Raw genomic sequence first — 26778 nt, forward strand, 5'->3', positions numbered from 1 at the left:
GCCCGAGGCTCCCCGTGGGCTGGGGGCCCACCCTCCGGGAGCCACAAGCCAGGAAGCTAGCCAGCCGGAAGACTGGCGATAAAGAAAGCACTTTTAAACATAACACTAAAACCATGGTCTGTAGAAGAAGAAATTAATGACTTGCACCTTATCAAAATTAGAAACTTTTGCTTTCTGAGAAACACCATTCCAAGAAGTTTCTTGTATTGAGAATTTATAAAGAAAATTCACAAATAACTGAACAGACCTTTCCCAGGGCTGAGTGGGTGGTGAGTGAGCTGGCACCAAGGTGCACAGCCCTGCTGAGTGGTGCAGAGCCAGCGGCCACCCCCACCGCCCAAGCTGTGCTCACCTCACACTGAGCGCTGATAGGAATGCAACATGGCAGAGGATGATGGATTGGCTATTTCTTACAATGTTAAATATGTGCTTGCCACAAGACACACTTAACCACTCCTGGATATTTCCCCAGAGAAATGAGAACTTAAATTCACTCAGAATCACCTTTCTTTGCAATCAGTGAAAACCGAGGAGGACCCAGATTATCCAGGAGATGAAGCCTTTGCGTTGCACCTGTGCATGAACTATCTGTCCCTGGATGGGTATTGAAGGCAGGCTGTCACAGAGGTGTCTCCAGATATCACAGACTTTAGGGTTTCATTTCAGTGACCTTTTGAGACAAGGCCCAGATTAGTGAGTATTTTAGGGTAGCACTGGGCAAAGCCTAACTGCAAACAGCTCTGGGAGTCATGGACCTCTTCCGGAGCCTGACTGCTGGTACTGACACAGATCTGGGCCTGTTTTAAAACTCACACAGTCAGTTTACTGCATGTCAATTTAAAAATAATATTTAAAAAATCTACTTTAACGCATAATGGCAAGGCCACATTGCTAAGGGATTAAAAACCAGCTTCTCTTTTCTCTCCCATTAAGCTGCTTCCTGTCTGTACTTCTGTACTGAGGACAGATGCCACCCTCCAAGTTCGTGCAGATTGGCCTTAAATGAGCCACTATTCTCCCTGTGTGTCTGTACACCTCATGGGATGAGAGGCTGTACCCCACGCTTTTTCTGTTAACTAAGCTGAATGTCAGGGCTGGGAATCTCTGCTTCCCAGCTTCAGGCTGTAAATCAGCAGGAGAAGGCACTGTCATTGTCCATGCTACTTAGCCTGCCTTCTGCTTTCTTACCATGATCTCAGACTTACTGAAATATTTAACCTTGTTCTGTCTTCACTAGTATATTGGGTTTATTATTGGGTTTCTTCTGCTCAATGCATTCATAGTCTCAGATTTCTTTGTCATACAAAGCTTTATGAAACAAGTAAATCCTTTCCTCAGAAGAAAAAGAAAGATCGTATAAAGTTTTTAAAATCCTCTGCTTTAAAAGAATGAGGGGCCCAGCACAGTGGCACATACCCCTAATCCTGGCTACCTGGAAGGATGAGGCAAGAGGATTGTACCCCAACAGTTCAGTGAGACCTTGTCTCAGAATAAACAGTAAAAAGGTCCAGGGCTACAGTTTAGTGGTAGAACACCTCTGGATTGGATGAGACCAAGAGACAGACAGATAATAGATAGATATAGATGGTTGAAGGAATGAAAACAAACAAACAAGGCAGTCAGGCGGTGGTACATGGCCTTAGTTCCAGTTACTTGGGAGGATGAAGCAAGAGCATGGCTTTTTATTTTTCTTTTGGTCTCTTTGAGACAGGGTCTCGCTGCAGTTCAGGCTGGCCTTTAGCTCACTTTGTAGACCAGGCTGGTCTTGATCTTGCAACAAACCTTTTGCCTCAGCCTCTTGAGTGCTGGGATTACAGGTGTGTGTCACCACACCTGGCTCTTCTCTTTCCTTTTAAACAGTTTATTCCCATTTTGCAATATCTGTTATACATTTTGGGTCTTATTTACTCTTTTCAGCTTCTCACACTAGGGAGAAAATGTGATGTTTGCAGATGTGCATCTGGTTTATTTCATTTATGAGTATGGTCTCTCATTGCATCTATTTATCTATAAAAATCTCCAATTTATACTTCTTTGTGACTGAGTAGTATTCCATGATATAAAAAGACCACATCTTTTTTATCCAGTCTTCAGTTGATGGATATATGGGTTATTTCCCGAGATCTGGCTATTACAAATTGTGCTACAACAAGCATGGCTGCACATATATCGCTGGGGTATGATTATTTTAATTCTTCTAGGAAGATACCCAGAAGGAGAAGAGGTGGTTGAATGAGAGCTCTAATCCTAGTTTTTAAAGAAATCTCCACACTGATTTCCACAGTGGTTGTACCAGGCTACATTGCCACCAACAGTGGAGAAGGGTTCCTTTTTTCCCCACAACTCTGCCAGCTTTTGCTATTTGTTGATTTCTTGATGGTAGCCATTCTTTCCAGAGTAAGAGATGCCCATTTTAGGATTGGGTCTTTAAATTTTGAAGGTCTGGTTTTTTGTTTTGTTTTGTTTTGTTTTTGTTTTTGTTTTTGTTTTTGTTTAGTTCTTTGTATGTTCTTGATAGTAATCCTTTGAGGAACAACTGGCAAACATTTTTTTCCCACACTGTGGGTTGTCTCCTCACTCTGTTGGTGGTTTTTCTTACTGTGCAAAAGCTCTTTAATAAGATGAGATCCCAGGGCTGGGGATTTAGCTCAGTAGCACAGTGCTTGCCTCGCAAGCACAAGGTTGTGAGTTCGATTCCTGATACTGGAAAAAAACCAAAACAAACAAAAATAAAAATAAGATGAGATCCCTGTTGTTAATTCCTTGTGACAGTTCCTATGTGGTCAGTGTTCTTTTTTTCATAAAGTCTTTGCTTACACTAATGTCTTCAAGAGTTTTACCTGTTCTCTTCCAGCAGATTAAATGTTTCTGTTTTAATATTTAGATCTTTGATCCATTTTGAATTTTTTTGTCCATTTCGAATTTAGTTTAGTGCATGGTGAAAGATGTGGATCCAATTTTAATCTTTGACGTGTACAGGGCCAGTTTTTCCAGCACCATTTATTAAGGATGCTATATTTCTTCCAGTGAATGTGTTTGGCACCTGTGTCAAAGATAAGGTGGCTGAGTATGTCTGGAGTTGTTTCTGCATCTTCTAACCTGGTCCACTGATCTTTGAATCTTTTTATTGCCAGTACCATGCTGTTTTTATCACAATAGCTTTGTAGCATAATTTTAAGTCAGGGATTGTGATCCCCTCTGCCTTGCCTTTGTTGCCCAGAACTGCCTTTGCTATTCTAGGTCCTTTCAGGTTCCAAATGAATTTTAGGATTGCTTTTTCTAATTCTGTGAGATATGCTATTGGAATTTCAATTAGAATTGCACTAAATCTGTATAACAATTTTAAAAGTATGGCCATTTTCACTATATTAGTTCTTCTTACCCAAGAACAAGTGATATCTTTCCATTTTCTGATATCCTCTTCACACTCCTTTTTCATAGTACTATAGTTTTCAATGTAGAGGTCTTTTACATCTTTTGTTAGTTTATTCCTAGGTACTTCATTTTTTTGGATGCTATTGTGAAAGGTGTTACCCTAAATTCTGTCCCAGTGAGTTTGTTATTCATGTATAGGAAGGCTATTGATTTTTTGTGCTGACTTTGTATCCAGCTATTCTACTGAATGTGCTTATTAAATCTAGCAATCTTTTAGTGGAGTTTTTGAGGTCTTCTGTGTAGAGTATCATATCATCTGCAAACAATGATAATTTTACTTCTTCCCTTTCTATCATTATTCCTTTTATTTCTTTCTCCTATCTAATTACTCTGGCTAAACTTTCCAGAACTATGTTGAATAATAATGGAAACAGTGGACATCCTTGTCTTGTTTCTGATTTTAGAGTGAGAACTTCAAGTTTTTGTCAACTTTGAGTTTTTGTTGGCTGTTGGATTGTCATAGATAGCTTTTATCTGATTGAGATAAAGACCATCTATTCTGATTTTCTGTAGGGTTTTTATCATGAAAGGTGCTGGACTTGATCAACAGCTTTTTCTGCATCTATTGGCATGATCATATGATTTTTGTCCTTGGCTCTGCTAATATAGTATGTTACATTTATTGATTTATGTATGTTGAACCATCCCTGCGTCCCTGGGATGAATCCCACTTGGTCATGGTGTATAATCTTCTTGATGATTTGCTGCATTCTGTTTGCCAGTATCTAATTGAGGATTTTTAGCATCTGTGTCCAGTAGGGAGATTGACATACAGTGCTCTTTCTTAGTTGAGTCCTTCTCTGGTTTTGATATCAGGGTAATGCTTGCTTCCATGAAGAACTGGGGAGTATTGCTTCCCTTCCAATGTCATTAAAGAGTTTGAGAAGTAGTGGTGTTAGGTTTTACCTAAATTTCTTATAGAATTCAGCGGTGAATCTGTCAGGGCCTGGGCTTTACTTTGTTGGTAGGTTTTTAATTATATCTTTGATTTCATTGATTGATATTGGTTTATTTAGGATTTTTATACCTTATTGATTCAGTTTTGGTAATCCTAATGTATCTAGAAATCTGTTCATTTCTCCTGCATTTTCCATCTTGTTAGAATACTAGTTTTCAAAGTAGGTGTAGATGATCTTCTCGATTTCTGTGTGTTCCACTGTGATTTCACCCTTTTCATTCCTAATTGTGTGAATTTGAGTCTTTTCTTTCCTTTTTTTGCTAAGGTTGGATAAGGGTTTGTCAATTTTATCTAATCTTTCAAAGAACCAACTCTTTGATTCACTGATTCTTTGCCTTTTTTTTAGCCTCCAATACATTAGTTTCTGCTCTGATCTTTATAATTTCCTCCCTCGTATGAGCATGTGACTTAGCCTGCTCTTCTTCTTCTAGAAGTTTGAGGTTTGCCATTAAATTGTTTATTTGTGCTTGCTTTATTTTCCTGACATGGGTATTTACTACTATAAATTTCCCTCTTAGGACTGCTTTCATTGTGTCCCATATGTTCTGGTATCTTTTATTGTCATTATCATTTATTTGTGCAAACTGTCTAATTTCTTCTTTAATTTCATCTGTGACCCATTGGTTGTTCAGGAAGGTGCTATTTAATTTCCATGTGTTTATGAAGTTTTTGTTGTTTCTTTTGCTATAGATTCCCAATTTCATTGCACTGTGCTCTAATAATATGTATGGGATAATTTCAGTTCCTTTGCATTTACTTAAGCATGTTCTATGAGCTAGTGTGTGGTCTATTTTGGAGAACATCCTGTGTGCAGCTGAGAATGTATATTCTGATGAGGGATACAACACTCTGTAGATATCTGATAAGTCCCATTTGTTTAAAAGTTTGGTTCAGTTCTAATATTTCATTGTTAATTTTTTTGTTTGGTTGATCTTTCTGTGATAGTGGGGTATTGAGATCCCCCAATACAATTGTATTAGTGCTTATTTGATTTTTTATGTACTGATATTCGTTGCATATATATTTATAATTGTTATCTCTTCCTCTTGAATTGTTCCATTTACAAGGATGTAGTGACCTTCTTTATCTCTCCTAATCATTCTTGGCTTGAAATTTGCTTTGTCTGCAAACAGAATAGCTACCCCTGCTTTTTTCTGGGTTTCTGTCACATGGAATATTGTTTTCCATCATATGACTTTTAGTCTGTGTATTTCTTTTTGAATTAGATGTGTTTCTTGTATACAGCATATTGTTGAACCTTGCTTCTTGATCCATTCTACTAGTCTGTGTCTTTTCATTGGTGAATTGAGACCATTAACATTGATGCTTATAACTTTTATGTATTGACTTAACCTTGTCAGGTTATTTTCCTATTGTTGCCCTCCCCACCCTTTTTCCCTCCCTCTGTTTGTTTGCCCTACCTGGTGGATTCCTTCTGTTGGGGTTCATGGAGCTGTAGTCCTTGTTATCTCTTTGTAGAATGTCTTTCAAAACATTTTGTATTGCTGGTTTGGTCATAAATTTCCTCAGATGTTCTTCATCATGGAAGTATCTTATTTCTTCATCAGTTTTGAAAGATGGTTTTGTGGGTTGAAGGTTGTTTTCCTTTAGAACTTGAAATACTTCACTCAAAGCTCTCCTTGACTTGAGGGTTTATGCTGAGAAGTCAACTATGATTCGAATGGGCTTTCCTTTATAGGTTATTTGTTTCTTTTCCCTAACAGCTTTTAAGATTCTATTCTTGTGTTGAAATCATGGAATCTTGATGATATGCTTGGCTATAGATTTGTTTTGATCATGGCTATTTAGAATTCTATATGCCTCACTATCTACATGTCAAATTCTTTTTCCCTACTAGGGAAGTTTTCTGCCATGATGTCTGTGAACAGTTGTTTTTTTTTAATACCATTTGTGCTATCTCCTGCTTTTTCATTGACTCTAATCAATCTTAAGTTATTCTTCTTTGCTCCATCTAATAGTTGCTGGATTGATTTCTCATGGTCCCTTGCTATTTTTAAGGAATCTTTCTTTTCATGATCACTAACCATAAGCCTGTTTTCTGTATCTGAGTTCCTATCCTCACAATGGCTTAACCTGCTGTGGATACTTTCAATGAAATTTTCATTCTCTTGGATAGCTCCTTAAATCTGCCTTATAGATTCCACTCCTTTCCTATGCTGAGTGTTCATGGCTTCCATAATTTCCTTAAGCTCCTGTATTTTTTTGTCTGTATTTGTTCTAGAGTCACTAAGCATGGTTTTCATTGTGGTCACCATTTCTGCAATTATCTGAGAAATTATTTTGGATTTGATTTTTTTTCTGGAGCCTTGTTCAATTGCTTTGTTGTTACCACTTCAGAGAGGCCAGGCAGGCAGCTTTTGGATGTTCCTATCTCACTTCCCCCTAGGTTTGACTTTGGTAAAGTGTATATCTGAGGTTGTATCTTGTTTAAGTGTCTTATCATTTTCTTTTCTTTTCTTTTTCTAAGTTTAATTTGTAGGGTGATGCTTGTAAATTGCCTATGGTGGATTGCGTTATTGCTAGTACTTAGAACCCTTAGGAAATGACTACTTCTCTGAGATGTCTTCTAGATGTAGCTGGTTTTGGGGTTTTGAATGTGTTGCAAGATGCTACCTCTTCAATTTCTTGGGGATGAGAAATTGCTGCCTGTTTGGCCCAGCCCCTGGTTCTTTGGCAATGTGCCTTAGTATTTTGTATGACCCTTAGTGAATCTCAGTCTTGGAATACCAGTAAGAACAGCTGTTTAGAGCAGTTACGTCGCTTTTGGCTATAGTAGTACCATCAGCATTGACGATAGCATCAAAAACAGCCTAGAAAATGACAAACTGAGTTAACCATTAATTTGCCACCTTTAACTGTTTTGTTTTTTTGTTTTTCTCCGGTACCAGGAACCAAACTCACGACCTTGCGCTTGCCAGGCAGGCGCTTTGCCACTGAGCTAAATCCCCAGCCCTGCCACCTTTAACTGAATGAACTAGATTTATGGTTATATATCAAAATCTAAAACAAACCAGGAAGTTACATGCAGTGTACAAGTCCTTAATATGTTCATTTTGCCCTCTGGGGTTAAAATTTAAAATGCATTAAGAAAAAATAAAATGTGTTAAGGAGAAAATGGAGAAGTGGATGGAGAGGAAGAAGTTAGAAGGCTGGAGGACAAAGAGGGATCATACTAACTTTGGAAAACTGGTGCAGAAGATTGGAGGGAAAGAGAGAAGGAAGAGATAAAATGAATAGAACAGAACTACCACCATAAAGAGGCTAGAAACCATGTTCACACTCATATAAAAACAAGATCAAACAATGAAGGAGAGAAAACAAAAACAAAACCACCACAACAACAAACAAACAAGAAAGTAAGAAAACAAAAGTCCACTCCCAGGTTTGTCTCTGCTGTAACTGGTAGACAACATGTGGAGACAAGTCCTGATCCGTATTGATTTATCCCAGCAAGCCTGCAGCAGCTTTTTGGCAGGTAGTGGATAATCTCAGCAAGCCTGCACCTTCTTGCTGAGACCAGAGTCATTTGGCCTGTAGCTGTCAGCACACCTTCCATTGGAGAGTCCAGCTGGGAGCCGCTAGATGGGGTCAGTAGTTGCTCCGAGTTCTGAGCTCAATGCACCCCTCCCAAAAAATGGCTCCTGGCTATTCACTCTCTGAACTGAGCCCTCAGCACTCACTGCTAGCTAGTGCAGTCCTTCACGTCCACTGATCCCCTCCACTGCTGCATCTCTCCATAGAGGTCTCTGGGGTCAGCAGCAGTCACTGTGTGTCTGTAGGTTTGAATCACAACTCTCACACAGTGAGTCCCATCTCAGGAAGAAGGTACTGTGGGCTGCTTCCTTCCTCTTCATTGAAGTTTCTCACTTCACTCTTTCTGTGGGCCTCAGTTCATTCCTCAGATCCTTCCTGGGTTCAGGGGTTCCACTTCCCTCCTTCTTGTCTTCCTCTCATTGCTATATTCCAGCATCTGTATGACAATACTCAGAGAGGCTGTTCTCTGCTGCTTACTACTCTGCCATCTTAGCCAGTCCTCCTGATATTTTAAAGTAAAATTTCTGTTACATTGTATATGCGATACAAAAAGATGTACATAGAGCCAGGCACGGTGGCACACCCCTGTAGTCCAGCACTCAGGAGGCTGAGACAGGAGCATTGTTGTGATTTCGAGACCAGTCTGGGCTACAAAGTGAGCTCAAGGGCAATCTGAACTGCAAAGCAAGACCCTGTCTCAAAAAGACAAAAAAAAAAAAAAAAATGTACATAAAGATCTGTGATCTCAAGTGCTTTAAAATGATGAGAAGAAAATGCTTTTAAAGATTATAACAGTAATATAACAAAAAATATTTACCCAAAGTATTGCTATTATTACTTCCTCAATTTTGCTGTGGAACAAACTGAGGCACAGAGCAATTTAAGTCATTGGCCCAAGGTCTCAGAGTGAGTGAGGGGTAGAAGGAGTCAAGGTTCAAATGCAGGCAGGGCAGCACTATGGCCCATGCCCTGAATCACTAGTTTATACTTCAAATAACAAATAACAAAAAGAAGTATATATGAACTATTAAGACAAATGGGATTGACCAAAACCAAACCAAACCTCTTGAGAAGCTGGCTGGCATGGACAACAGTGCCTGTCTCCTGCTATGACTTATAGCCCATCATCCCAAGTGTACAGACACACAGGGAAGGGAGGTGGATCATCTTAGGCCAATCTGCATGAAGAGGGGAGGTGACCAGTGTTACCCTGTCTTTCCTGTTGTTTTTGGATGTGGTAACTCAAGCCCTAAATGCCCATCTTAATATCTGAATATTCTGGCTAGATTTTATTTTTTCAATGTAACTTTGTATTTTCAAGGTAAGTATTAAAGTATGAAGAGATAAATTCCCTTCTAATACTCATTTTCCAATAATAGTAATATTCTTCCAAAATTTGCAGTTATTCCTCTTCTTTCTCCAGGCAAATTACAAAAGGAAGGTGCTTTATCACAAGCCTCTGATGAAAGCCTCAGTAAAGTCCAGGAGGTGGAGTCACCGGTCTTCACAGAACTACCGGGCACCAAGACCAGTGATGACAGCACTGTTCCTCTCACTAGGCCACCTGGGGATATGTCAGGGGTCTCGGAGGGCCCCTCCACAGGGAGCCACCCCCGGGCTGCCTACGGTAGGGCTCCCCTGCACAGCGTGGTTTATGTGTGGCAGGGGACATTTCTCAGGAGAGGACCTGCCTCTGTCTCCAGTTTCATGTTGTGAGTCTTTATGGTGCTGAAAGTTGAGCCAGAGAGAGCCTCACATGGCCTAGGCACATGTTCTACCGAAGAGAGACCACAAGATAGAGGCCAGAGGCAGAGTGGGCCCGGGTAATCTGGGAAAACATGTTCTACACATGTTCTAGGCACATGTTTCTGTCAGGAAGAACATGCGCCCAAGCCCTCAGGAAGCTATGCCACTGTCACCAGAGCAGGTTCCCTCTTGGCCTGTGGCTTTTGCAACGTAGTTCTGGCATTGTCCCCAACTCTGCAGAAGCCATGGAGTTGCTGAAGACTGGTTCAGTCAGCTCTAAGGTTGCCTTCCTTAGGGAAGACGTGAGGAGAAAGCTAAAGCTGGAGAGCAGGAGAAGCTCCCACTATGGAAGCATTGAATCTCAGAAACTGTCCAGACCTGCCCAGGCTATCCTTTGCTTCCTGCCACTTCGGGCTGTGAGAGTGGGCCCTAGCCCCTGCTATCCATAGGTACAGACTGAGACTCACCCCTAAACAGGCAAACTGGTGTTTGGGGTTTTTCTTTTAGTCCCAGGAGCTGAACCCCGGGCTGTGCATGATCAGCGTGCACCCTATCACCAAGCCACACCCTAACCCTCCAGACAAGCAAATCAATTCTGCCTCCACTCTAAAGACTGTCCCCTGACAGTCTCAGGCCCTATTAAAAAACACCAATATCTGTCTGTCATTTACATGGGGTTTTGCCTCATATGCCAAGTTTTGCTAAAATGAATTCCTTATAGCATCCCTTTACTGACACCTAGAAACGGAAGAATGTGGTCATCCTTTCTGGAAGCTACCTTATAGCAGAATTTAAATAGCATTTTTGCCATGCCATATTATTCTACCCTTTTGTTGTTTCTAAGGGTTGGTTGGTTGGTTTTAACTCCCCGGCATGTCCCTTATAATTAATTTATTTTTTTTCTTTATAGTTAATTTAGAAAATAAAGTGTATAGAAAAAAATTTAAATCACCCATAATCCAACCTGTGGGGCTCAGAGCCATGAAATGGTAGGGAAATTTCCCTCAAACATGGTTTCTGTCAGGAAGTAGGGACATTTCCCTCAGACATGGTTTCTGTCAGAAGGTGAGACAGTAAGAAGGCTTTGTTAACTCCTTTTCAGGACGGGCACTGTCTATGACTCATGGCTCTGCAAAGTCACCAGTCTCCAATGGCACCTTTGGCTTTGACAGCCACACAAGGAGTGACGGTCATGTGTACCACACTGTACACAAGGACTCGGGGCTCTACAAAGACTTGCTGCACAAAATCCACATAGACAGGGGCCCCGAGGAGAAGCCTGTGCAGGAGAACAACTACAGGCTGCTGCGGCGGAACAACAGTTACACCTGCTACACGGCGGCCATCTGTGGCCTGCCCGTCCACCCTACCTTCAAGGCTGCCGACGTATCCTCAGCCCCCGAGGACAGTGAGAAGCTGGTGGGGGACACTGTGTCCTATTCTAAGAAGAGACTTCGCTATGACAGCTACTCCAGCTACTGTAATGCAGTAGCGGAAGCAGAGATTGAGGCAGAAGAAGGTGGTGTGGAAATGAAGCTGGCATCTGAACTCGCAGATCCAGGCCAGCCTCGAGAGGACCCTGTGGAAGAAGAAAAGGAAGAGAAGGATGCGGCTGAGGTCCACCTCCTGTTCCATTTTCTGCAGGTCCTCACTGCCTGCTTTGGATCCTTTGCTCATGGCGGCAATGACGTGAGGTGAGGAAGCTCATAGATTCTACAAGTGTGAACGAGGGGCTAGCAGGTGCCAGGGTAGAGCAGCACATGACACAGGGGAAGGTCCCTGTGCCTCTGGAGAAGGCGCAGTGACAGTCAGCACACACCACATGCTAGGCAACCAGAAAGGCTGCAGAGAGAATCAAGAGGCAGGCCAGGGCAGGGCTTGCTGAGTAGGTCAGGAGTGCCTGAGGGCCTGAGCCTGAGAGCACTGTGGGAAGAGAGACCACAAGAAAGAGGCCAGAGGCATAGTGGGCCCGGGTAATCTGGGAAAAGCAGGACGCCCAAGGGAGGAGGTGGAGCCGGTGCGGTCAGCAGGTCCCGGAGGCCTGCAGTACACCTGGCCAGGTGGACGTAGGAAGGACATTATTGTCTGCTGGGTGATGCTCACACCCACAAGCCACTGCTCCTGAGGCTGACACAGGAGGAGCATTCCAATGCAGGAGTTGGGGCCAGCCCAGGCAACTAGATAGACAGAGTGAGGGAGTTTTACACCATGAAGGAGGGGAGCAGAGACTTCCTGAGGCGTGCTGAACAGATTCAGTCTGGCTTCCCCTTGACTCCGTGAGGGACCTGTTAGGAGCCCACTAAAATCGTCCAAGAAGAGACCATGACACACTTTCTGGAGAGGGGGCAGGGTGCTGGACCCCAGGGATTTGTGGCAGGTTGGCTCCTTGTGTATGAGAAAGCAAAGCAGTAGGCTGCGTCCGCCATTCTGCTGCCCCAGAGAGAGCCGCTGCTGACCGGCGGGGCAGTCAGAGCTCACGTTCAGAGGGATATCCAAGGGACACAGCCATTGTCGGCCCCTGTGTTCAGAGGGAGGCCAGGCTGGGTGCAGGTGAGGCACACGGGGGACGGGGGTGACACGGGCAGGAGACCCTGGGAGTAGAGGAGAGTGAGGTGAAAGGTGGAGTCCAGACTAAGCTCTGGCCACCGTGGTAAATGGCAGGGAATGTTGAAGGACCTTGCAGGAGCTGACACTGTGTTCATTGACCTGGAAGCTGACATTGGTACCACTTGAAGTCTTTACTCATTTACAAACGTTTGTCTTGTTACTAAAAGGTAGTATCAAAACTGCAAGCAAAATACTAAACTTCCAGCCATTCAGTCAACAAACATTTACTGAGCAGGCAGGCATGGTGGCGCACACCTGTAATCCCAACACTGGGGAGGCTGAGGCAGGAGGATCGTTGCAAGTTTGAGACCAGCCCAGACTACAAAATGAGCTCACGGCCAGCCTGAACTGCACAGCAAGACCCTGTCTCAAAAAGACAAAAAAAAAAAGAAAAGAAAAGAAAAATTACTGAGCACCTACAGTTGTTGGGTAGTTCCTATAGAAATAACTCACCAGCTAAACATCCCAGGTCCTTCTTGACTCAAACAGGAATTGGACAAGATGAGCCAAAAGCAGTGCCAAAAGTTGATTTGAAAAGTGAGGGGTGACAGGGTAAGGGAGAAACCAGCTTTGCAGAGCAAACTTGGGCTGAACAAGAGAAAAAGAACAAAAATAAAAGTACACCCTGGTCTAGAAGAGTGGGCTGCTGTGAAGAGTCACAATAGTGGTCTCCTCCTGATATCTGTGTCCCTCTGTTCTGTCCACATCTCGTAGAGCCCAAGAGAGCCCTGGGATCTTGTGATTGACAGGTCCTGCCCACTCCCAGCCAGCTTTGCCACATGCTGCCCCCCATTTCACTGCTATGCTTTGGAACCCAAAAGGTCAGCATGAGAACCAGGGGCTTGGCTGCCCAGGTCCCCATCAGCGGTGGCTCCAGCTGCTGAGGAAGAACACACGGGGCTCTAGGGCTGCTGGCAGGGTCACCAGTGAGGCAGCAACCCCAGCTTCCAGACTGGACACACAGGTGGCACAAAGCAAGTAACAGCACTTTCTTCGGGTGGCCTTTGGCCTGTGGCCTCCCGTCCTCTCTGCAGATGCATGTTCAGACTGCGGTCAGCACAGTCACGGCCTCGTGTGCAGTACGGCAGTGTCTCCACCAGAGCAGAGGCACAGGGTCCTCCTGCCTTGTCCTCCTTGGACCAGCCCCTTGCAGGTGGGGCAGACACCCCCTTTGCATCTTTTCTCTCTTCTTAGATCTAGCTGGGCAGCCTACAGGGAACCCACCTTCCCAGTCTGGAAAGGGGGTAAGACCAGAGCCAGGTACAAGCATTTCCACAAGGATGCTCCTCACATGGCAGCATCTGTGAGCCTTACATTCTGATGGTTGTCCTCTCCGCCCTTGGGCTGATGTTTCCTCCATAGCTGACCAGGTGCTGCTCTTGCCCTGTTTGCACCCCAGGCCTGGCATCTGCACAGCTTTCCATTTGCAACTTCCCTTCTTCTCTTCAACATGGAGATCGTGCTGCCAGACACGTCTGGGAATCTGCCCCACACTATGTCTTATGGACGTTTCTAGGGTTTCCTATTTGGGGCACTGTTTTCTGCCCTGTCTTAATATATTTTTGTCTGCCTACTACCTCTTCCTTCTTAAGGATTCTTCAGTGGAGGCCTGGCCTTACCAGCTAGACCTGTCCAGGGTTGCTCTCCAGTTGGGGAGACCAAAAAGATGTGTGTATGGAAAAGTCACAGACCATCCCAAAGCAGTACTTCAGCCTCAGGAGAGGAGTCCAGGCAGTGACTGCTCCAGAGGACCAGAGCCTAGAGTGACTGCTGGCAGTTCAGAGACTGGTTTTGATCTGAAGAAAGCAAAGTTACAGAAATCATAGTCTGACAGTGAAGTCAGGCAATGAAATATTGTCAGGTTTGTAGCAATACTAAGTACTCAGTACTAAGCCCTTTATGACTTGTTTCCATTCTCTGAGAAGCAGCCATTTGAGCTAGGTAAGCACATCCTTCAGGACAGGAGTTGGAGCTCAGAACTCAAGGTTACCTGCCAGGAGTCACAGGGGGAGACAGAGACTCTTGGCCTCACACTGCCTGCAGAGCTGGGCTGGAGGAGACAGGCGAGAGGAGGTGTCCGGTGCCCGTGTCACTCCACATGGCTACTGAGGGCGGGAGGAGGGCTCTTGTCACTGCAGCCTAAGTACTGACCACGCCACTTGCCGTGGGACCTCAGCCTAGAGCTCCTCGCCAGGGTAGCAGCAGACAGCAGCGGGGGAGCTGCAGACTGGGGAGAAACCTGAGGAAGATAAGAGATAAAAAGAACTTGCTTACTAGGTTATTTCTTGTGATTTTTCCAGCGCTTGTAAGTAAATTGATAAATAACAAACCCATTAAGATGGTTTCTGTTGAGAAGATGTAAAGTAAATGGTGGCTGGGACACCGAGAACTGGAACCCTTGTGCCCTATGAGTGGAAATACAAAATGGAGTAACCACTATGGAAAACAGTATGGAGGGTCCTCAAAAATGAAAACTAGAACTACTGTTTGATCCAGCCATCCTACTTCTGGGTACCTGTCCCAAACAATTGAAGGCAGGGTCTCAGGGAGAGTTGTATACACCCATGGTCAAAGCAGCTGTATTTATGACAGAGGTAGAAGCCGCCCAGATGTGTAATGTGGATGGATAAATAAATGTGACAAAGATTTGTACAATGGAAGGTGACTAAACTTTTAAAAAGGAAGGAAATCTTGGCCCGAACTCCATCATCAATTAACCCTAAGGGCATTGGGCTAAGCACAGAAACAGTCAATACTCCAGGATTCTCCTGGATGAGGGATCTAAAGGAGGCCCAAGTCACAGGGCGGAAGGCAGGAGGGAGGGCCGCAGGGAGTTGTCTGGTGAGCACAGGGTTTCAGATTTCAGATGAAAAAGTTGTGGAAACCTTTTTCACAGCAGTGTAAGTATATTTAACACTACTGAACTGTACACCTTAAAACGGCCAAGATGCCGAGTGCTTTGCTTTGCTCCTGACTGCAGTGAAACGGCCCTTGTTATCACTACCAGATTATACCATTGGGCCAAAATACAGCAAGACCTTCCGACCCTCAGGGCTGAAGATGAGGCATGTTGGCCAGGTGCTGTGGATCTGTTTGACTAGTCTTTTCTTTTCCAGCAATGCCATCGGGCCCCTGGTAGCTTTGTGGCTGATTTACGAGCAGGGTGGAGTAATGCAGGAAGCGGCCACACCTGTCTGGCTGCTGTTCTACGGAGGAGTTGGCATCTGCACAGGTCTCTGGGTCTGGGGGAGGCGAGTGATCCAGACCATGGGGAAAGACCTCACCCCCATCACCCCATCCAGGTAGGCGGAGGGCCCTCGGAGGGGCCTCGGAGGGCAGCCAAGTGGCGAAGCACTCACCTGCAGAGGTGCAGTGGGGAGTGTGAGGCCCCACCGGCCCAGCACCCCTCCCCCTCTCCAGGAGCCCCAGTGTGATTTGGAAACAGAAGCTGGAACAGAGCAAGGGAGAGCCTAGCACGCTGTGAGAGGGGTACAGGAGCCCCACAGTCCTGCCTCTCAGGGTTCTCCAGCCTCTGTTCCACCCACCTCGTCTTGGGGAGCTGCCATAGAGCCCGGCTGGCTTCTGTGTTAGTCAGCGTTCTGTCCCCATAAACACACCTGAGATAATCTGCTGAAAAAGAGAAGAGGTAAACTGGACATGTCTGTAATCCCAGCACTCTGGGAAGCTAAGGCAGCTGGATTGCAAGTTTGAGGCCAGCCTGCACAACTCAGTGACTTGGCAAGGCCCTGTCTCAAAATTTAAAAAACAAAGGCTAGAGATGTAGCTCAGTATGGTACTGGGTTCAACCTCCAGTACCAAAGAGAGACACAAAGAGAGACAAAGACAGAGAAAGCTATTTTGGCTCACAGTATGAAAGGTTCTGGTCTGTGAGGGTTGACTTTGGCCATCCAGGCAGCAATGTATGGTAGAGCACAACTGCTCCCTGCGTGGCCGGGATGCACAAGAGTAAGGAGGGGCTGGGGACCCGATCCCATCCCCAGGACCTGCAGTGTCATACCAGGTTCCACTAAGGTTCAGCCACCTCCGGTACACCACCCTGGGAGAGCACCCTGGAGACCTGTAACCTGCAGGCCTGCAGGGGACTCTTGAGATCTGAAAGACAACCAGGCATAATAGCACACACCTGAATCCCAGCACCTACAGAAACTGAAGCAGGAGGGTCACAAGTTCAAGGCCAGCTTGGTCAACTCAGTAAGCCCTGTCTCAAAATTTTAAGAATATTTTACTGGGGATGTAGCTCAGTTGATCCCTGGGTTCAATCCCTAGTAACACACACACACACACACACACACACACACACACTCTCTCTCTCTCTCTCTCTCTCTTTCTCTCTCTTTCTCTCTCTCTGTCTCTCTCCTGCTGTCCTTCTGGGGTTACCTTGTGTGTCCTTACTCTAGCCCAATCACAAGGGCAAATGTGTCCCCTGTTTAGGGGGCTTTGTATGTGCTCATTCTGTTGCGTAGCCTTTGGATACTTTAGAGTTAAATAAACTCCAGAGAACTTTCAGGACTTCCCAACTAAAATTTAAAAGTACCTATTTTGGGAATTTTTTTCCTGTCTCTTCAAAACATTGGAAGTGTCTATTTCCTTTATTTCACATTTTCAGTTTCCCCCCCTTGAAATTGACTTCAACAAAAGATTCTTTCAGAAGACTGATTCGAAGCAAAATTAATCATCTGAGAAAAAGTCACTTTTTTGTAATCACACATTGTAAAAACAGGCACATAGCTTTCCCCACTCCCCTTTAAAATGACCAGTTCACAGCAGGAGCTTCTGACCCAGTTCCTTGCAGTGTGTGGTTGTGGAACAAGATCAGAGACAGTGACCTGGATGGTGGGCAACACCAAGCCTGGCCACGCTATGACTCGTCAGCCTGCAGCCCCTCTGGTTCTGTATCAGTCTGGCCTGTTAGCAACCAGCCCAGAGTGTTCAGCAGGACCCCATGTGCATAGTGTTGGGGTGGTACATGGTGTCTGTGATGCATCTTCCTGTGTCCCTCCCACAGTGGCTTCACGATTGAGCTGGCTTCAGCCTTCACGGTGGTCATCGCCTCCAACATTGGGCTGCCTGTCAGCACCACACATTGCAAGGTAGGCAAGCACCCCAGGAAAAGCAGCTGTGCTTTCTACATGGTTGCCATGACAAAAAGCCTCCTAGAGTACCGCCAGGTCGATGTGGCATTTGACTGTCCTTGGCGTGTGACTGTCCTTGGGGCTGATTGCTGGTGATGCCTCGGTGTGTTCCAGTGTGGCTTTCCTAGGTGCAAGCACCAGGCCTCTGTGTGTGTGTATGCCTGTGTGTGTCACATGTCCCAGGGGTCAGTGCCACCCTCATTTCTACACACTAGACTTTGCATTGAGGTCACATGTGCCCAGCCATCGTCTGAGATGGCAGCACTCAGTTCTGGCCATTGGCAGGGAGGAAGGGGACCCGATGGTGGGACTAGAAATGAATAAACAGAAATGTGGAATGATATGTGGGGAGCTCAGTTTTGTCCCTTCTGTAATGTTCAGAGTGATGACGTTGCCTGGGAGTAAAGTCCAGGTTGTGGGTGACTGCCAACATGACCCGGGCTGTGAAAGAGGCCGTAGTGCCAAAGTGGGAGAAGCTCCAGGGGTTACACAGCACAAGTGCCGGAAGTAGGCCCAGCTCTGACGGCCCAGGTCTGCACAGAATCTGGAGATAATGCTGGATATCCCCCAGGGGCCTCTTACATACAGAAATACTCAACAACCTCAGAAAGCATCCAGATGGTTCATGCAGGAAACACATGGGTCCCCACTGTGCATGAACCACTGTTGAAGGCCCCAGTGGAATTCAGCAGCCACAAGGTAGACACTATCACTACGTTACCCATGTCCTCATATCCCAACCAACGTGTGGATAAACAAATGCCAGCTAAATGCAAGTGGCGCAGTGCTTCTGATAGCAAAGGCAGGTGGCATGTATGAATGCTTGAAATGGACCAGCATGTTTAACACACACCATAAAAAGTCAGCCTTGTTAGAATGAAGTGCCCTGTCTTTTTTCTTTTGCTACAATATATAGAAAAACTACTATTTCCATGAATTCTCATTATAAAAATCACAACAACTTGCTGAGTGCATGCAGTGGGCCAGGTACTATGCCTCCTGCTTTGCAGGAGCACAACACCTCCTTTCCACAGGCACACTGTGAAATTGGTCTGTTATTCGCAGTGTACAGAGAAAAACCTGAGGCTTTAGAATTAGGTCATTTTCCAGAGATCCTACAGCTAGTAGGTGACAGAAGTGGCCATAGTGTACTCGTCTGGGACACTCCTGTCGTCACCCAGGCCTCAGTCATACCGAGTCATATTTGCTGAACTGTGGCAAGTGCCCTGGGAATACACACACAGGTCAGTGTCCCCAGAACCTCTGGAGTGAGGACGAACATCCCCGGCCCACAGGTGTGGAAGTCAAGGCGGAGAAAAGCTAGCCAGCTTGTGGGAGGTGGCGGATCTAGGGTCCAGTCCTAGGAGCTGCCACAGAGGTGTGGCCCCGCCTCTGCTCTCCAGGTGAGGAGGAAGGCAGGAGAAGGGCTGGGTCTCCTCTCATTCACTGGCTGGAACTGTTTCCATTTGAGTTATTATAACATTCCCAAAGGGAGGGGTGTAGCTCCATGAGTACTTGCCTAGCATAGGTGAAGCCCTGGGTTCCACCCCCAGCACCATAAAAAAATAAAAATTAAAAATAAAAGTTACCACAGAAGCACATACTTATTGAAATATTTCAAACAGCACAAAACTACATAGAACAAAAAGTACCCTCCAGCCTCCATGTTCCACTTCACCTTCACCACACCAGGCAAACTCAGGAAGGAAATGATGTTTTTAATGAGTCTTTTCCACAGAAAAGGCTTTTAACTTTCCTGAAGGGGAGTCTTTGGTTGTCTCTTTAATGATTAACTATGCACTCTGGGGAGCCTGCATGGGATTCTGTGGACTGAGGTCATGGATGTGAACTTTGGACTTGCAGAGTCCTGCAGCACAGTGAGGAGCAGCCCTCATGTCAGCCTGGAGCTTGGGCTGCTGGGGATCACAGAGGCCAACCCATGTCTCCTCTCCATGTGACAAGGCCCAGATGCCACAAGTGGGTGATGCAGGGGTAGCATGGAGTGGGCGGTATGAGAAAAGCCAGTGTGGACATCCACATAAATCATAACTGAATCACAGTAGATTTTCAGAATATTTATCTTGTGATTGATTTTTAAGTTTACCATTCATCAGGAGGAGGGCAGAAGTTGGAAAACAGGAAAAAGATGGGAACTATATTTAAAGTGAGCTTCCAGTGTATCTGGGTAGATTTCATTTATTTATGCTTCCTGCTAAGTGAACATAGCTAAGTGCATAGTTTATATTTTCTCATAGTCTGTATAAAACAGTTATACAAATGCTAACTGAATGTGTAATATGAAAAATAATAATAAAAATAACATAAAACATTTCTAAAAATTAAGTATAAATTCAAAGGACTGTGATAAGTCTCTGTAAATTTTTAAAAACAGAAGTTATGTTACCCACATCTAATCACAGTGAAATTGTTAGAAACTTAAGTGTTGAAATAAGAATGTATCACTTTGGAGAGTTTTTAGTGCTGTTTTGCTTGGTTTTGGTGGCACTTAGGACTGAACACAAGGAGCACAGAGCTACATCCCCCATTTTTTTGTTTCTCTTTTGGGATGGGTCTCACTAAGTTGCCCAGGCTGGCCTGAACTTGAAATCCTGTGGCACTGTCCTACCAGGTAGCTGGGGCTACAAGTGTATGCCACCATGCTGGCTCTTCAGTGATCTTTTAATATTTAATCAGGGAGTTTTAAAAAATATAATGATAGCTCTTTCAGAAATTAATAAAGACTAACAGTGTCTGTGTGTGTATCTGTCTGTAGATACACATAGCAAAACCTATAGTCACCAAAGTTGTGCTAAAATAAAAACATATCTTTAAATAGCTTAATTGATCAAAAGAGAAATAAGCAAATATTCAAATTAGGATTGTACAAAAAATTCAGAACAATAAAATTTGAAGAAGCTGGGCGTATTGGCGCACACCTGTAATCCCAGCACTTGGGAGGCTGAGGCAGGAGGATCGTTGTGAGTTCGAGACCAGCCTGGGCTACAAAGTAAGCTCAGGGCCAGCCTGAACTGCACAGTGAGACCCTGTCTCAAAAAGATTAAAAAAATAAAATTAAATTAAAAAATAAATAAAAACTTCAAGAAAATTGAAGGATAAAAGAAATAGAAAAGTAAATTTTAAAACAAAAATAGTGAAGGATGGTGGTTAATAATATATCCAATCACATCAAAAAGAAGGGAGAGAAATTAAGTTAGGAAAGACATTCTGTGAACAGATATAGAGGAAGTTTTTGTGTTTTGCCCTTTGTTGAGACAAGATCTTGGTCATAGCCCAGGCTGACCTCCAACTTTTGGGCTCTTGAGAGATTTCTGCCTCTGAGTAGCCACCACTGTAGGTGCCCTCTGTGCCTGGCTTGAAGAGAATTGTTTTAATTATGGAGGAAACCACACAGCTATATGCTAATGGTTTGAAAATCCCTGTGAAATGAATTGTTTTCTGCAAAAATACGTATGACAGAGAAATACCACCTGACATGAGTTTCAGGTTGGATGATGAGAATAATCTGGAGATGGGGTGGTAATCTTGCACACAGGATGGGTGTGCCTAATGCCACCAGCTTGTCCACGTGAAAACAGCCACCATGGTAATGTTATGTTCTGGGTATGTTCAGTCAGTAGGAAAAAATGGGGAAAACCTGACCAGAGCAATAAAGGAAATTATCCAAAAATCAGGTGGGTGGGGCACATCTGCCTCCTATTCTAGATAAATTCATTAGTCTTTCCCATTTTTAAAAAACATAATTCTCACTTTTTATAAACATTTCTACAATGTAGGTGGAAAATAGCAAAACAAAATGGAAATTCTCCAATTCATTCCATAGGACAGACACAGAACAGCCTCATACCAAAACCAAATTTAAAATATCCCAAATAGTAAATGTGGATATAAAATTTTAACAGGTCAACAGGACCACATAGATCCTCCTAGATTACTGTCCACCCCAGTGGCTGCACAGGGCCTGGCTTCACAGGGCTTCAACAGGTAACCCAGGATGCGCATGTGGATGTTGTCAAATGTAGTATGCTTTAGAATCCATCCCAAACAGAGTGATCCCCTGAGACCCATGCCCAGAAAGACACTGGGTAATCTTCATGTTTTTAGACACTAGAGTAAAAATGATCAAATCTAAGACAAAAATGTAAAAATTTAGAGCATGTTTGTCAGCAATCACCAGTCAGTAAATGTAATAAAAAAATTTTTAATCTCCTAATTGCAGCAAGAAAGAGAATCCTCATAAGAATAATATATAAGGTAGATGGACAAGGCCCTGAACTTTGCTAAAAGAGCTGATTCGGAGATTTACTGTTTGATGAGACAGGAAAACTAGGTTTTGTAATGATTCCAGTTCTCCCCAATACAGTACACCCTGGGCAAATTTTTCTTAGAACTTTATAAAATGAGATTATTTTGGTAGACTGAATTATCAAGAATACAAAATGATCTAAAAATTAAAGTGATGAGAAGAGATTAGCATACCTCATACAGTATAAGAAATAATTAAAAGTAGGTGCTGGAGATGGAGGGAAGGGTCTCTTCCTTCTTCACTACTTTTGTGTTTTCATTTACTTTGCTTGTTACTTGTATCCTTACTGTTTCCATAGTGATTTATGAGAGAAGAGTTTCAGTTTGGATGATAAGAACAGTCAAGATGGGTGATGGGGAAGGTCGCACAGCATTGTGGATGTGCTTAAATGCCACTAAGGATATGCAAATTAAGGCAACAATGATGTGCCTTTTGCTGATTGGTTAGCAAGACTTATGGTGTGCAGAAATTCACAGATTATGGACTGCATTACATAGGCACATCTCTTTATAGAACTATTTGACAGTTTGCATTATGATCCTAAGAGAGAAGAATAAGCTCTTCCTATCTATCCCTGTGATAAATAGGAAGACGTTGGAAGGTCACCATTTTGCTGCCATCATAACACAGAGTAGATTACTTAACTTTTAGCAAAAAGGAAGAGAGGTTTGATGAGAAGCAGAATATTAAAATGTCTGTTCACAAACTGTAGCAACATGTTAAAATTAGTAAATTTGGGTTGGAAGTTCTTGTACCTTTTCTCTAAGTTTTAAATTACATTGAGATATATAAAAATGGTCCAGATGGGATAAGTGTATGTAACTGTCTCCTGAGATGAATGTTATTATTATGTATCACAAACGTATACTAATATATTTTTTAAAGTTCCCTTTTAACTATGTGTTGCAGTTTGGGGTTTGGAAGGGGAACAATACAGGACACATAATTTGTAAGATTATTTTATAATAGTCACCCAAAGAGTCATATACAAAGGGAGTGCAGGAAATCTGTCCACACACTAAGACCATAAAAATCCAGCTGAGGGCCTGGATCTCACAGTAGTGTCCTACATGAGTCTAGCTGAAGACCCAGAGCCCATAACAATGCCCCCTACGAGTCTAACTGGAGGTCTAGAGCCCATGACAATGTCTCATGCAGGCCTGCTTCAAGGATCTGCACTGGGAAGGCCCAAAGGTCAGTGGTAGAGGCTAGAAAGTCTGTGCCAGCAGGATAAAGGGTCTGTGCTAGCGGCTAAGGGATCTGCACTGGAGCCAGGAAGCAACAGTCAAAATAAGAACCACAGTCCCCCCAAAGTGAACCGCAGCCATTCCCAGTGACAAGGTCCTGAGCTCCTTCAATGATGATAACAGCCAAGTTCATCAAGAAAGCCAGCATGAAAAGCTCCTCCAAGAGAACCAACAGCGCCCTAACAGCCTCCCTTCTTCTCTAGTTCTGTCTCTTATGCTGCTGGCAGCCATCCTCAGGTGGACCCCCACACACCCAGCACCATGCTGGTTAAGTTTAGCTGGGTGTTACAAATTGACCAAGAGTTGTCAATTCACCACACTATTTCAGGGGATATTACTTTTAAGCCTAAATATAAGCCATATGAGTGAATGCATTAAACATGAAACTAACTGATAAGAATCAGATTCACACTGGAAATGGTAAAGTGAATTAAAGCACACACCATGGCACGCAGCCTTCATAAAGCCTGTCCAGCACTGTAAGAAAATGCTTGTATTTTATAAACAGTAGCATACCCTGTAATATATAAGTAAAGGTATGGTTATAAAAAATGCTAAAAAGGAGTGTACATGTGAAGTTTTGGGTGACCTTCATCCCTCCTACTGCACACACTTGCTGTAATGTATCTGTATTACTTGGCTTCTCCAAGATAGGCAGAGGGTATAGAGCAGCCTGCAGCCTGAGCATGCCCACCTAGGTAATCTGGAAGAGCCTGAGTGCGGTGCAGAGGAAGGCAGCCTACACTCAGCACAGGAATAATTCACTCGCACATACTAATGACTGTAGATTTGATGATTTTTGAGGACCACAGAGCCTACCCACTCCACAGAGTAGAAATTTCATTACTGCCTAGCATGTTGTGGGAAATGCTCAGCAGGATTATCATAGTCATACCATAGTACGTTCACTAGACCCAACAAGATTTAAGTAAAGCAGCCATCATGACGACCCCAAACGGGGGGCCCATTGTACCCTGGACATCTGGCCCCTTGGACAGTGCGGAAATCGCTGTGTCATCTTGGTGTGGGTCAGAGGACTGTCAGACTAGCTGCTTTAAGGATGCTGCCATTCTTTGGTGTTGTTTCCATATGAAACTGCTCTTGGGTTTTATTTCTCTATAGTTATGCCACTGATGCTTTAAATCACCTATTTGAATCTCATTGGCTACTTCTAATTCTTGAGTATTTGGAGATCAAGAGAAACAAAGTATATTTTATGGAGTCCTTCAGACTCCCAACTTACCAGAGGGGCACTCTTAACCAATTCTTGTGTGAGGTGGTGCGGGCATTGTTTGCCTATTGTGGTCATTTTCTAGGATAAAGTTATATTGTTTTTCCTTTTTAAAATTAAAAACTACATAAATGAGCTGAAAGTGGTTAGAAAAATACTTGAATCATTATTAATATTCTGACTTTCATATATCTATAACTGTCATTTTATGAGTCACTATTAACAGTAGAGATCCAATCTTTATTAATACAGAATATAAGTGAAAGTGTATCAGAAATATATATTGAATAGAAAAAAATATACTTAGAAATAATTGGCAATTTTATAACATTTATTTCTGTGCTATCCTGTTTATATCAGTTGAATATAGATTTTGTGCCTAACCTTCATACCTCTGTGGGTCTCATTCTTTCTTTAAACTGTGCTTCTGCAGGTGGGTTCAGTGGTGGCTGTGGGCTGGATCCGCTCCCGGAAGGCTGTGGACTGGCGCCTCTTCCGGAACATCTTTGTGGCTTGGTTTGTGACTGTCCCTGTGGCCGGGCTATTCAGTGCTGCTATCATGGCTCTCCTCATGTATGGGATCCTTCCATACGTGTGATCTGTCTTCTTCCAGCCAATAAACTGCTGAGGGGTCAGTCCAGCATGGGTGTGTGGAAGGCATGTGCCCTGCACCATCCACACACACCCGACCACACATGGGCTATCCCCAGCCACCTCTCCACATCCTTGTCAGATGTTCCCACCATACTGCTCACCAGGCCACAGCAACGCGCCATCAGAACTAATGGAACTGCTGTACATAGTAATGTGTATTAAATTATCTTGTGGTACAAGGTGGCACAATTAGTTATATATTAAATATACACTGTACACATAGAATAGGTAGCATTGCAAACATATTCAAACTGGGAGTGGAAATTATTGCCTAGAATTCAGTATTAATAAATCATGTACATAAATGATTCTAGTGGCAAATGTTAAGAACTTTACAAAAAAAAGTATAGATTAGAAAAGGTTTTCTCCAAATACTCTCCCCTTTTAATATACTACAAGATGAGTGAGATACGCAACACAAACTTGGGCAAGTGTACGTAGGTGAGACTGTTAATGCTGGGACAAGAGGTCACCAGTGCTTTCACTGAGAAATGTGTTCTTACGCTGTATATCAATTATTGTATAATATATCATACTTGCTTTTGTAAATACAATGCTTAAAACTGTAATTTTTTAATAGTGTGGTTCCCTTATACTTTTTTGAGCAGAGAATTTTGGAAAGTACCAAAGAAGCAGGGGAATGGTTTGCCAGTATTACATTTCACTTTGCCTGTCTCCCTTCCCATGCTCACTCCCACTGCCTGGGATGGAGGAAGACCAGCCAAGCTCAAGCTCACCAGAGCAGGGTGTGTGGTCGAGCACTAGCCACTCCTCACATCTGCGTCACACTTGGGTCCCCCACCACACCCCACAGCAGCACAACTGCTGCCACATACCAGATCCTGCTCAGCCCCACAGTGGCCTTTCATTGTCACCAGCGTGGAGAATGTACTGATGTAAGGGTATGTGACTAAGCACTACATAGCAAGTCCAGTTGAGTTTCCACCCGTTCGGCCCTGCAGCCTGCAACACAGAATTCCTGCCTCAGACATTAAAGTCAATGAGGCTTTTGATGTGCTTTGACATTTTAGAAATCTGGGAGCTCAGGGAGTTGAAATATTGGAAAATACACTGGGTTTGAGGGTTTCTTTGAGGCCTTTACATCGTGACACTCTCCTATAGTCCACTGGATTGTCTTCTCTTTTGATAGCAAGAGAGAAGAAGTCTAACGTTAGAGCCTGAAACTATGGAAATGCTGCTAAAACTTTTATATTGACAAACATTTTCTCGGTACTTCATTGTGATTTTTCATTAATCAGCCATATTAAATTTATAATAAAAAATACCCCTCAAAAGTTTGCCTCTTAAGTCTTTTTCTAAATATCTTAATGTTTTTCTTTCAATTTCCGCAAAAATGAAAGTTATGAGGAAATGCAAATCAATACCACACTGACACTGCTATCTCTCCCCAGTCAGAATGGCTGTCATCAAGAATACAGAAACAGCAAATGCTGGCAAGGACATTGGGGGCCAAAGGAATCCTTCTTCACTGCTGGTAGGAATGTAATTAGCACAGCCACTATGGAAACTGGTATCGGGGTTCCTTCAAACCTCAAGATAGAGCCACTGTTTGACCCAGCTGAACCATTTCTTGATAAATACCCAAAGCAGTTAAAGCCAGCAGGCTATACAGATCCCTGCACACTAGGCATATTTCACAGCAGCTCGTGGACAAAGAAAATATATATACACACCATGGAGCACTATTCAGCCACATGACTGAATTTTGTCATTTGCAAGAAAATGGGTATATTCAGAGATCATGTTGAACGAAATAAGCCAGATTCAGAAGATGAGTATCACATATTCTCCTTAATATGTGGAATCCAAAAACGATGACAAGGAAGTAGAAAGGAGACTCTTAGTAG

The 26778-nt window shown here is 43.7% G+C and overlaps 1 protein-coding gene across 1 annotated transcript in view; it reads left to right on the plus strand.

Annotated features, from left to right (window-relative positions):
- Positions 1-26205, plus strand: part of Slc20a2 (solute carrier family 20 (phosphate transporter), member 2) — a gene marked incomplete at its 5' end in the record, with an annotated part of 104276 nt that extends 78071 nt beyond the window's left edge. The window contains 5 exon segments of the mRNA XM_005410504.2: positions 9372-9575; positions 10797-11388; positions 15418-15603; positions 17328-17412; positions 24690-26205. Of these exon segments, the coding sequence (XP_005410561.1) occupies positions 9372-9575; positions 10797-11388; positions 15418-15603; positions 17328-17412; positions 24690-24854 (1232 nt within the window). The 3' untranslated portion in view covers positions 24855-26205.
- Positions 26206-26778: the final 573 nt, after the last annotated feature.

The sequence above is a fragment of the Chinchilla lanigera genome, unplaced genomic scaffold (genome assembly GCF_000276665.1).
Source record: "Chinchilla lanigera isolate Chin_1 unplaced genomic scaffold, ChiLan1.0 scaffold00135, whole genome shotgun sequence".
Classification (NCBI taxonomy): Eukaryota; Metazoa; Chordata; class Mammalia; order Rodentia; family Chinchillidae; genus Chinchilla; species Chinchilla lanigera.